Source organism: Trichechus manatus, unplaced genomic scaffold (assembly GCF_000243295.1).
Source record: "Trichechus manatus latirostris isolate Lorelei unplaced genomic scaffold, TriManLat1.0 scaffold00057, whole genome shotgun sequence".
Taxonomy (NCBI): Eukaryota; Metazoa; Chordata; class Mammalia; order Sirenia; family Trichechidae; genus Trichechus; species Trichechus manatus.
Genome location: NW_004443993.1, coordinates 14,386,193 through 14,397,756, shown reverse-complemented (window position 1 = coordinate 14,397,756; position 11,564 = coordinate 14,386,193). Strand labels below are relative to the sequence as shown.

General features: G+C 47.3%; 1 protein-coding gene across 1 annotated transcript in view; it reads right to left on the bottom strand.

Moving 5' to 3' along the window:
• The window catches only part of ATP8B3 (ATPase phospholipid transporting 8B3), a 33,561-nt gene continuing 21,997 nt past the window's right edge, over positions 1-11,564 (bottom strand). The window contains exons 26-31 of the mRNA XM_023733158.1: positions 10,787-10,870; positions 9,427-9,666; positions 9,191-9,329; positions 1,622-1,749; positions 551-945; positions 1-196 (exon numbers count right to left, since the gene is read on the bottom strand). Of these exons, the coding sequence (XP_023588926.1) occupies positions 1-196; positions 551-945; positions 1,622-1,749; positions 9,191-9,329; positions 9,427-9,666; positions 10,787-10,870 (1,182 nt within the window). The remainder of the gene's footprint in view (positions 197-550; positions 946-1,621; positions 1,750-9,190; positions 9,330-9,426; positions 9,667-10,786; positions 10,871-11,564) is intronic.

Genomic DNA, 11,564 nt, shown 5'->3' with positions numbered 1-11,564 from the left:
TTACTCCTTCTCTGGAGGAGGGGGTGGCTGCTCTGCCATTGCAGGCTGGAATTGGTCCTCGATGGTGACTGACAGCCACTCCATGGATGACGGCTGCCTCTCCAAGGTCCAGGGTTCAACCTCCATGGGCTGCTCAGTTACGAATGATTCTTCAGTAGGTGATGGTGGGATGTCTGGTTTTGGTTCTGTCTCCTTTCTGACGAAGAGATTCCTTTGCCAGATGAATGGCCACGGCAGTTTCCAGGTCCTCCAGAATGATGGCCTGTCCTTCAGAGAGACTGACTGGCTATCCAAAGGGGACGGTTGGTCTGAAGGCAATGGCTGACCCTCCGAGGGTTGTGGCTGACTCACAGAAGTTGACGGCAGGCTTTCTTCAGGCAACAGTGGCCTCTCCTGAGAAGAAGGTGGCCTCTGCCCAGGTGACAGTGACCTGTCCTTAGAAGGTGGCCTCTGCCCAGGTGATGGCGACCTATTTCGAGAAGGTGACCTCTGCCCAGGTGACTGAGATCTATCCCGAGGAGAAGGTGGCCTCTGCCCAGGTGAAAGTGACCTCGTGGTAATGCGTGACTTTGATTGGCTTCCCAAATCAGAAGGGACTTGTCTTTCTACAGTTAAGATTGAAGTGTCCATGGTGACAGGGCACATCCCCTCAGAGGATATCTTCTCCCTTTGCTGCTGCTTCCTCTTCACCAGGAATGACAGCCTCCTGGGATGCCAGGTTGGATCCCTGAAGCTCGGGGGAATCTCATCTTCAGATGGGGGCTGGTCATCATTCAGCAGCTCGCTGTTGGTGTCCCGTGCCCTCCGCATGATGGTGCCCTGAGTGATGAGGTTTGCGTAGCCCTCACGATGGGAAAAGGCATAGCTGGAGCGCCGGGCGCGTGATTCACGCTGTAAATACTGAATAGGCTCTACCATGATTTCCTCACTTGGGACCTCCTCCACCTGAGGAGCAAAGGGGACAGCAGGGGTCATCAGGCTCCTACACTCTGTGGTCTGGTCTGGGGGTGACCTGCCCCCTAGTGGAAGCTACTCAGAGCCCTTGGCCTCTGTTGATTGGCCAGGCTCTTCCCTAACAACTGGAGTCCTTCCCTGGGACTTTGGACCAGTGACTGGGTACTTCAGGCGCCCTCAGGTGGCAAAGCCAGGAGAGGCAAGCCTGGGGCAGCTGCGAGTCCAGCTGCGGGGAAGAAGATGGCCACAGCCGAGGAGGGATAAACAGAAGGTGGCAGGTTCACGGCCATGTCCTGGTCCACCATCCCAGTCAATTCTGGGTCCCGTCCCAGCTGCCAGCCTGACCTTCCATGTTTTGGCTATGTGAGCCATTGAGCTCCTCCTTTTGCCTCAACCATTTCAAGGTCAATTTTGTCACCTCCACCCCCAAGCCCTAGAAAATTCTTGGCCAAAGCCCTACAGTGTCAGCATTCGAATCCAGGCTGGCCTCTTGAGGGCTCTCAGATGCCAGCATCCCAGGAAGTGTGGCCTCTGCCCTTGTCCCCCTCTGAGGACACTGGATCCCATGCCAGGGTTTCCATCCCCACACTTTCCCACAGCCCCATGTCTCTGGCTGATGGGGTCCCAGGAGCGTGCCATGGGGAGCCCAGCCCCAGGATGGCCTCACCTTGGGGCGTGGCTTCTTGACAATTTGGTATATGATGCGGAAGGCCAGGACAGACACGGTGTTGAGTGACACATTCAGCAGGATCACCAGCAGGGCGAAGGGCTGGGACAGCACGTTGCGGTCGGCATCTGAGGACAGGGGTAGGGTCATGGCACTGCCTGGGGAGGAGCCACCCCCAGAGCAGCTCAGGTGGGGGGTTCCTTCCCCTCCCCTTTCCCGGGACATCACTAGCCCATAGGACACCTTTGTGCAAATTCAAAAAAGGTGCTGTTATGAATTGAAATGTGTCTCCCAAAAAAGCGCGTTGGAAATTGTTGAACTGGTGTTATGTTCTGCTGTGTATATTTTCAACAATAACAGTAAAAAGAAATCAATAAGTAATTATTTTTAAACGTGTTGAAGAATAAGTAAAGCACTACTGAAGAAGAAGAATAAAGTAGGAGGACTCACACTATCTGACTTCTGAACAGCGACTGTGGTCAAAACAGCCTGGTACTGGTCCAAGGACAGACACATAGACCAATGGAACAAAATTGAGAACCCAGATGTAAATCCATCCACCTATGGTCACCTAATCTTCAACAAGGGCCCAAAGTCCATCAAATGGGGAAAAGAAAGTCTTTTTAACAAATGGTGCTGGCAAAACTGGATATCCATCTGCAAAAAAATGAAACAGGACCCATACCTCACACCGTACACAAAAACTAATTCAAAATGGATCAAAGAGCTAAATATAAAACCAAAAACTATAAAGATCATAGAAGAAAAAATAAGATCAATGCTAGAGACTCTAATACACGGCCTTAACAGGATACAAACCATAACCAACAACACACAAACTCCAGAAGATAAGCCAGATAACTGGGATCTTCTAAAAATCAAACACTTAGGCTCATCAAAAGACTTCACCGAAAGAGTAAAAAGAGAACCTACAGACTGGGAAAAATTTTTTGGCTATGACAAATCTGACAAAGTTCTAATCTCTAAAATCTACAGGAAAATCCAACACCTCTACAACAAAAAGACAAACAATCCCTTTAAAAACTGGGCAAAGGAAATGAACAGACACTTCACCAAGGAAGACATTCAAGTGGCTAACAGACACGTGAGGAAATGCTCGCGATCACTAGCCATTGGAGAAATGCAAATCAAAACCACAATGAGATACCAATTCACCTAGGCATTACAAGCACGAATCAAAAAAACAGAAAATAACAAATGTTGCATGGCTGCGGGGAGATTAGAACTGTTATGCACTGTTGATGGGAATGCAAAATGGTACAATCGTTTTGGAAAATGATATGGCGCTTCCTTAGAAAGCTGGAAATAGAAATACCATATGATCCAGCAACCCCACTGCTAGGAATATATGCTAGAGAAATAAGAGCCATCACACGAATAGACATATGCACACCCATGTTCATGGCAGCACTGTTCACAATAGCAAAAAGATGGAAACAGCCTAGATGCCCACCAACAGATGAATGGATAAACAAACTATGGTCCATACACACAGTGGAGTACTAGCCAACGAGAAAGAACAACGATGAATCTGCGAAGCATCTCACAACATGAATGAATCTGGAGGACACTATGCTGAGTGAAATAAGTCAATCACAAAAGGACAAATATTGTATGAGACCACTATTATAAAAACTCATGAAAAGGTTTACACACAAAAAGAAAAAATCTTTGATGCTTACAAGCGAGGGGTGGGGATGGAAAAACACTAAATAGACAATAGATAAGTAGTAATTTTGGTGAAAGGTAAGACAGTACACAGTACCGGGGATGCCAGCACTACTTGTAAAATGCAAGGTCATGGAAGCTCCATAGACACATCCAAACTCCCTAAGGGACCAAATTACTGGGCTGAGAGATGGGGATCACGGTCTCTGGGAACATCTAGCTCAATGGGCATAACACAGTTTATAAAGAAAATGTTCTACATTCTACTTTGGTGAGTAGTGTCTGGGGCCTTAAAAGCTTGTAAGCAACCATCTAAGATACTCCACTGGTCTCACCCCTTCGGGAGCAAAGAAAAATGAAGAAAACGAAAGACTTAAGGGAAAGATTAGTCCAAAGGACTAACGGACCACGACTATCATGGCCTCCACCAGACTGAGTCCAGCACAACTAGATGGTGCCTGGCTACCACCACTGACTGCTCTGACAGGGATCAAACAGAGGGTCCCAGAGAGAGCTGGAGAAAAAGGTAGAACAAAATTCTAACTCACCAAAAAAAAAAAAAAAAGACCAGACTTACTGGCCTGACAGAGACTGGGGAAACCTTAAGAGTATGGCCCCTGGACACCCTTATAGCTCAGTACTGAAGTCACTCCTGAGGTTCACCCTTCAGCCAAAGATTAAACAGGCCCATAAAATAAAATGAGACTAAAGGGGCACATCAGTCCAGGGGCAAGGACTAGAAGGCAGGAGGAGACAGGAAAGCTGGTAATAGGGAACCCAAGGTCGAGAAGGGATGAGTGTTGACATGTTGTGGGTTGGTAACCAATGTCATAAAACAATATGTGTACTAACTGTTTAATGAGAAGCTAGTTTGTTCTGTAAACCTTCATCTAAAGTACAATATTAGCCTGGCTACCACCAATGACCTCCCTGACAGGGAACACAACAGAGAGTCCCTGACGGAGCAGGAGAAAAGTGGGGTGCAGAACTCAAATTCTAGTGAAAAGACCAGACTTAATGGTCTGACTGAGACTGCAGGAACCCCAGAAAGCAAGGCCCCCAGACTCTCTGTCAATCCAGAACTAAAACAATTGCCAAGGCCAACTCTTCAGACAAAGATTGGACTGGACTATGGGACATAAAATGATACTCGTGAAGAGTGTGCTTCTTAGCTCAAGTAGATACATGAGACTAAATGGGCAGCTTCTGTCCGGAGGTGAGATGAGAAGGCAGAGAGGGTCAGGAGCTGGTTGAATGGACATGGGAAATCCGGGGTGGAAAGGAGGAGTGTGTTGTCACAGTATAGGGAGAGCAATTAGGGTCACATAACAACGTATGTATAAGTTTTTGTATGAGAGACTAACTTGAAATGTAAACTTTCACTTAAACTACAACAATAAAAAATAAAAATAAAGTACAATAATTAAAAAAAAAAAAAACTAGGTCTCATACCCCCCCAAAAAAATTGTGTTGGAATCCTAACCTTTATACATACAGAGGGAGCCTTAGTGGTGCAATGGTTGAGCACTCAGCTGCTAACTGAAAGGTCGGCGGTTCACCCTACCATCGGCTTCTCGGGAGAAAGACCTGGAGATCTGCTCCTGTAAAGATCACAGCCTAGAAAACCCTATGGGGCAGTTCTACTGTCAGGTAGGAAATCGACTCAAAGGCACCCAACAACCTGTGTATGAGTGTGATCCTAATTGGAATTAGGGCTTCATTACCATAACAAAAAATCCTATCAGTGCAGGATGTGCCTCAAATCAATCCCTTTTGAGATATAGAAGGAGCAGCTTAGGCACAGAAGCAAGCAAGGACAAATGGGGGAAAACAGATGCCAAGTGGAGGTGGCCAAGGAACTCCGAGAAGAAGGCTAGAGAAGCTGAGACAAGGGTTTTCCCCCAGAGCAGACGGAGAGAGAGAGAGCCTTCCTCTAGAGCCGGCACCCTGAATTCAGACTTCTAGCCTCCTAAAGGAGTCCTGGCGGCGCAGTGGTTAAGAGCTCAGCTGCTAACCCAAAGGTCGGCAGTTGGAATCCACCAGCTGCTCCTTGGAAACCCTATGGGGAAGTTCTACTGTGTCCTACAGGGTCACTATGAGTCAGAATCGACTTGACGGCAGCAGGTTAATGGGTCAGCCTCATAAAGTGTTTAAGAGCCCTGGTGATGTAAACAGTTAAGTGCTCAGCTGCTAACGAAAAGTTGGTGATTGGAACCCACCCAGCAGCTCCTTGGGAGAAAGACCTGGGGATCTGCTTCCGTAAAGGTCACAACCCATCAAAGGACGTGAATAGAACCTTCACCAAAGGGGACATCCAAGCACTCAGCAACCACGTGAAGAGATGCTCACGATCATTAGCCATTAACCAAACCAAACCAAACCCATTGCCGTCAAGTCGATTCCGACTCACACTGACCCTACAGGACAGAGCAGAACTGCCCCATACGGTTTCCAAGGAGCAGCTGGTGGATTTGAACTGCCCATCTTTTGGTTAGCAGCTGAGCTCTTAACCACTGTGCCACCAGGACTCCCATTAGCCATAAGAGAGAAGCAAATCAAAACGAAAATGAGATACCATCTTACACCCGATTAAAATAGCACTGATTAAAAAAACGGATAACAACAAATGTTGGTGAGGCTGTGGGGAGATTGGAACCCTTATCCACTGCTGGTGGGACTGTAAAATGGTACAACCACTATGGACAATGGTATGGCACTTCCTCAAAAAACTAGAAACAGAACTATCCTACAATCCAGCAATCCCACTGCTGGGATATACCCGAGAGACCTAAGAACAGACGTATGCACTCCCGTGTCCATTGCAACTTTATTCACAATAGCAAAAAAGTGGAAACAAGTAAAGCGCCCATCAGTGGATGAATGGATAAGCAAAATGTGGTACATACATACAATAGAATACCACGCAACCAGAAAGAACAACGAAGAGTCCACAAAACACAATGATAAAGAACAATGATGAATCCTTGAAACATCTCATAACATGGATGAATCTGGAAGGCATTACGCTGAGTGAAATTAGTCAGTCACGAAAGGACAAATACTGTGTGAGATCACTATTATAAGAACTCAAGAAAAGCTTTAAACACAGAAGAAAACATTCTTTGATGGTTACAAGGGTGGGCAGAGAGGGAGAGGGGAATTCACTAACTAGATAGTAGACAAGAATTATCTTAGGTGAAGGGAAGGACAGCACACACTACAGGAGAAGTCAGCACAACTGGACTAAACCAAAGCTAAGAAGTTTCCTGATTACAATCAAACACTTTGAGGGACAGAGTAGCAGTGGTGGGGGTCTGGGGACCATGCTTTCAGGGGACATCTAGGTCAACTGGCATAGCAAAGCTTATTAAGAAAATGTTCTACATCCCACTTTGGTGAGTGGCGGCTGCGGTCTTAAACGCTAGCCAGCAGTCATCTAAGATGCATCAATTGGTCCCAACCCACCTGGAGCAAAGGAGAATGAAGAACACCAAAGTCACAAGGAAAGTATTAGCCCAAGAGACAGAAAGGGCCACATAGACCACAAACTCCATCAGCCTGAGACCAGAAGAACCAGATGGTGCCCGGCTACCACCAATGACCGCCCTGACAGGGAACACAGCAGAGAGTCCCTGACAGAACAGGAGAAAAGTGGGGTACGGAACTCAAATTCTAGTAAAAAGACCAGACTTAATGGTCTGATTGGAGGAACCCCAGAAGACATGGCCCCTGGACTTTCTGTTAACCCAGAACTAAAACCACTCCCGAGGCCAACTCTTCAGACAAAGCTTAGACTGGACCATGGAACATAAAATGATATTCGTGAAGAGCGTGCTACTTAGTTCAAGTAGACACATGAGACTAAATCAGCAGCTCCTGTCCGAAGGTGAGATGAGAAGGTAGAAAGTGACAGGAGCTGGTTGAATGGACGTGGGAAATCTGGGGTGGAAAGGAGGAATCTGTGGTCACATTACAGGGATAGCAACTAGGGTCACATAACAATGTGTGTATAAATTTTTGTATGAGAAACTAACTTGAGCTGTAAACTTTCACCTAAAGCACAATTAAAAAAAAAAAAAAAAAGAGTCCGCGAAACATATTATAACATGGATGGACCTAGAGTGCATAATGCTGAGTGAAATAAGTCAAGCACATAAGGACAAATACAGTATGATCCCTCTTTTATAAGAAGACAAGAACAGACATTTATAAAGGGACCAACGTTCAATGGTGATTACCAGGGGGAGGAGGTAAGGGAAGGAGAAGCACGCTCTAGATGGTAGGAACTTGTTGTTTTGGGTTATGGAAAAAGTGGCACCAAATGTGGGTGCAATGAACACAGCTTGATCAAAGTAAATGATGTGTCTGAGAAGCGCTCATGAGAAAAGGATGCTTGCACCAAAGAATTTGACGTATACAAGAGGGCAACAAATCCAAGAAAGAGCAAAAAATGAGTCTAAGGTCACCTAAGGACGGGTATAGGCATGTATGTATGTGCGTAAGTACACGTGTGCGGAGCCCTGGTGGCACAGTGGTTAAGAGCTACAGTGAGCTACGGCTGCTAATGGAGGTACGCATATGTGAGAACAGATAGAAGTATCTATATGTATGTGTAAATACAGATATGTGTAGGCAGGCACATATGGTCATTGAAGACACAACTATGGATACCCCTCAGACATCACCAAACACCTTCCAAGATCAGTTTTCTGGGTTTGAAGGCTTAGGACCATAGTCTCATGGGACAACTCAGTCAATGGACATAATACAGCTCACAAAGTTCATGTTCTGCATCCTAGTGAAGTGAGTAGTGTCTGGCGTCTTAAAAGCTTGCGAGCAGCCATCTAAGATATAACTATGTGTCTCCACTCATCAGGAGCAAAAGAATAAGAAGGTAACCAAAATCACAGAGAAGAAACAAGTCTACAAGGCTGACAGCCTACACAAGCCATGACCTCAACTTTCCTGAGATCAAAAGAACTAGATGGTGCCCGGCTACCACCACTGATGGATCTGACCACTGGCACAATAGACGATCCTGTTTAGAATGGGAGAAAAATACAGAACAAAACTCAAATTCATAAAAATGGCCAGACTAACTGGACCACTGAGACCAGAAGACTCCCTGAGACTATTGCCCCGAGACGCTCTTCAAATCTTGAACCAAAAATACCCCCTGAGATCACCTTCTAACAGAAAAGCAAAGTGACACACAAAATAAAGGACATTACCTGTCAGATCAGCGCTCTACTAAAAAAAAAAAAAAACACCTATGTGAGTCCAAAGGTTAACATTTATTCCAAAGCAAAGATGAGAAGATAAGGGGGCAGGGAAACTAGAGTACTGGAAATGGAACAACCAGAACACAGGTAAAGAGAACGTTAACACAATGTGAAAAACGTAACTAATGTCATTGATCGATTTGTGTGGAAATTGTCAAAGGGGAACCTAACTTGCTGTATAAACTTTCACCAAAAACACAATAAAATATGATTAAAAAAAAAAAGATTACATCCCAGAAAATCCTATGGGGCAGTTCTATGCTGTCACATGGGGTTGCTATGAGTCAGAATCGACTCAAGGGCACCCAACAACAACACACTGTGAGGACGTAAATGTCTGTTAAGACCACCGCCTTGTGCTATTTCTCTGGTGGCAGCTCTTGGAGATTGGAGGACCATCCACTCCTGGAGGCGCTCAGCGGGACATCTGTCATGACAAATCTGCAATGCTGCAATCCCCTCAGGCCCATGTGGAGGGGGGCTCCTGCATCACGTCGGTCCCCACTGGGCAGCCAAGGTGGCTGGGGCTGGGTGGGGCCACTTGGGAGTGCGGGCGCATCTGGGACCCCGCCCACTCCGCCCACACGGGAGTCCTTACACAGGAACGGGAAGGTCCGGGGCGAAGTCTTAAAGAGCCACAAACTCTGAGAGGCACAGGTTATGATGGCGTAGCAGGAGAGGCTCAGGAGGATGGCCAGCACAGTCAGGATGGTCCAGTACTTGATGATCAGGATCACCTTCGTGGGGAGGAAGGAGATGAGTCCGTGGGGAGGGGGTCCTGGGAACACCTGCGGCTGGGTCTGTGGCTACATGTCCCAAGGCTCCCAGTGGTACCTCCATGGTGACGGACAGCAGGCCCGACAGGGCCAAAATGACACCAAAGGACTGGTAGTCACTGAAGCTGAAGGGCCCCCCGTTGTCATGACAGGCTACCAGGGTCACAAAGAAGTTGATGAGGGAGGTGGCCATGCCATGGGCCAGGGCTTGGAAGAAGACCCAGTAGTTGAAGAGCTCCTCCTTCTGCCCTGCAATGTACAGCTCCGGCATCTGTAGGCTCTTCTTGGCACTCACATCCTAGTAGGAGGGGGGAAGGGCAGAGACAGGGCAGAGAGGCAGGCTTCTGGGATAGGTAGGGACACCCATCAAAGTTCTAGCCCCTTGCCCCATGTGGCTCTTGACATTTAAGACGAATTACAAAGAAATAAAATGTAAGACTCCATTCCTGCGTTTTGATCAAAGAGTCTACAGAAGAATCCTGATCAAAAGGGGTGAAATGTGGAACAGAATTTCAAATTCTAATGGTGTCCAGACTTTCTGGAGCCACTGAGGCTGGATGAACCCCCGAAACTACTGCCCTGAGATAACCTTTAAAGAACCTTAAACTATAAACCATCCCCTGAAGTCTTCTTTAAACCAAACAATGGCATAGCTTTAGTTAATAAAGAATGCCCGCCTCGAGCATTGTGCTCTTTTAAAGAGTTATGAATGTGGGATTAAATGGAGAACAGCAACTTAAAAGGTTAGATGAGACCCTTAGGAGGCAGTGAGTTTATGTTAATGGTGGAGGAATAATTTGGAAAAGGAGGGTGAGAATGGCTGCACAGCTTGAAGAACGTAACCAATGTCACTGAACTGCACATGGAGAAATTGTTGAATTGGTATATGCTTTGGTGTGTATATTTCCACACACAAAAAAGAAACTGCTTTTAAAAAATGAGAAAATAAACCAGTAAAATAAAATTCCATTCCTGGGTTGCACTAGCCACCTTTCAAGTGCTAGACAGCCACGGCATGTGACCAGTGACTGTCCTACAAGACAGTCCAGATGGGGAACACTTCCATCATTGCGGAAAGATTGGAAGGCCTTACTTCAGCTCACTTAGCCGGAGCCTCTCAAGGCTGGGGGTGGGACCAACGTAGGAGGCCCCCTCTCCCCGTGGTGCAGACGGGCAGACAGTGGAGCCAGGATTCTAGGGGACCTCCCACAAAGGAGAACGGAGAACAGGAGGGCTCCGTCCACTGATCCCAGGATCAGGCTGAACTCTGGCTGTAAGTTAAATGATCTCAGGCAGGGGGAGAGGGGCCACCCTGAGCCCCACCCAAACCTTTCCCAGGGCCTGATGGTCACCCGGCCCTGCTCTGCAGAGGTCCCTGACCGGCCCCAAAGGTGGAGAAGGGGAGGGGAGATGCTCACCTGCTCAAAGAGGCCGATGTAGAGTACGGGGAGGGTGGAGTACAGGAGGTTGAAGAGCGCCAAGAACCAACCTTCATACAGAGGCTGTGGTGGGGGGGTGGTGAGGAAGGGTCGGTCTTGGAGGTCAAACCACCCATAACAGAGGCCCATCTTGACCTGAGGGGCCCCACCGAGCTAGCCGGGCACCTGGGGAGGATTCCCGGTGAGTTAGAAAGTCGCCTTCTAATCAAGGCTGGGGCTGAGACCAGGGTTGGGCTAATGGAGCTTGATAAAGATGGGAGGAGAAAGGGCGGAGAGAAAAATGCACAGCTGAGCCCCTGGACCCTAAGTCTTTTAAAACCCTTGAGTTGTGTCTGTGTGTGTGCTTTTTTAAATTGGATAGCTTCAGTAAGGAGTCGTTCTTGTTGCTGGGTGCCATTGAGTCAATTCAGACTCATAGCGACCCCATGTGAGACAGTAGAACCGTGCAGTGGTTAAGCGCTCGGCTGCTAACCAAAAGGTTGGCAGTTCAAATCCACCAGCTGCTCCTTGTTAACCCCACAGGGCAGTTCTACTCTGTTCTATAGGGTCACTATGAGTCGGAATCGACTCAGCGACAATGGGCTTGGTTTTTTTAATTTTTATTTTTAATCTTTACGGGAGCAGATCACCAGGTGGTTCTCCCTCGGAGCTGCCGGTAGGTTTAAACGAGCACTTAACCTTCGGACCACCAGGGCTCCTTACAGAAATTAATGGGAAAGGCTGAAGAATGAGCCGTGTGATATGGGACTGGATCCAA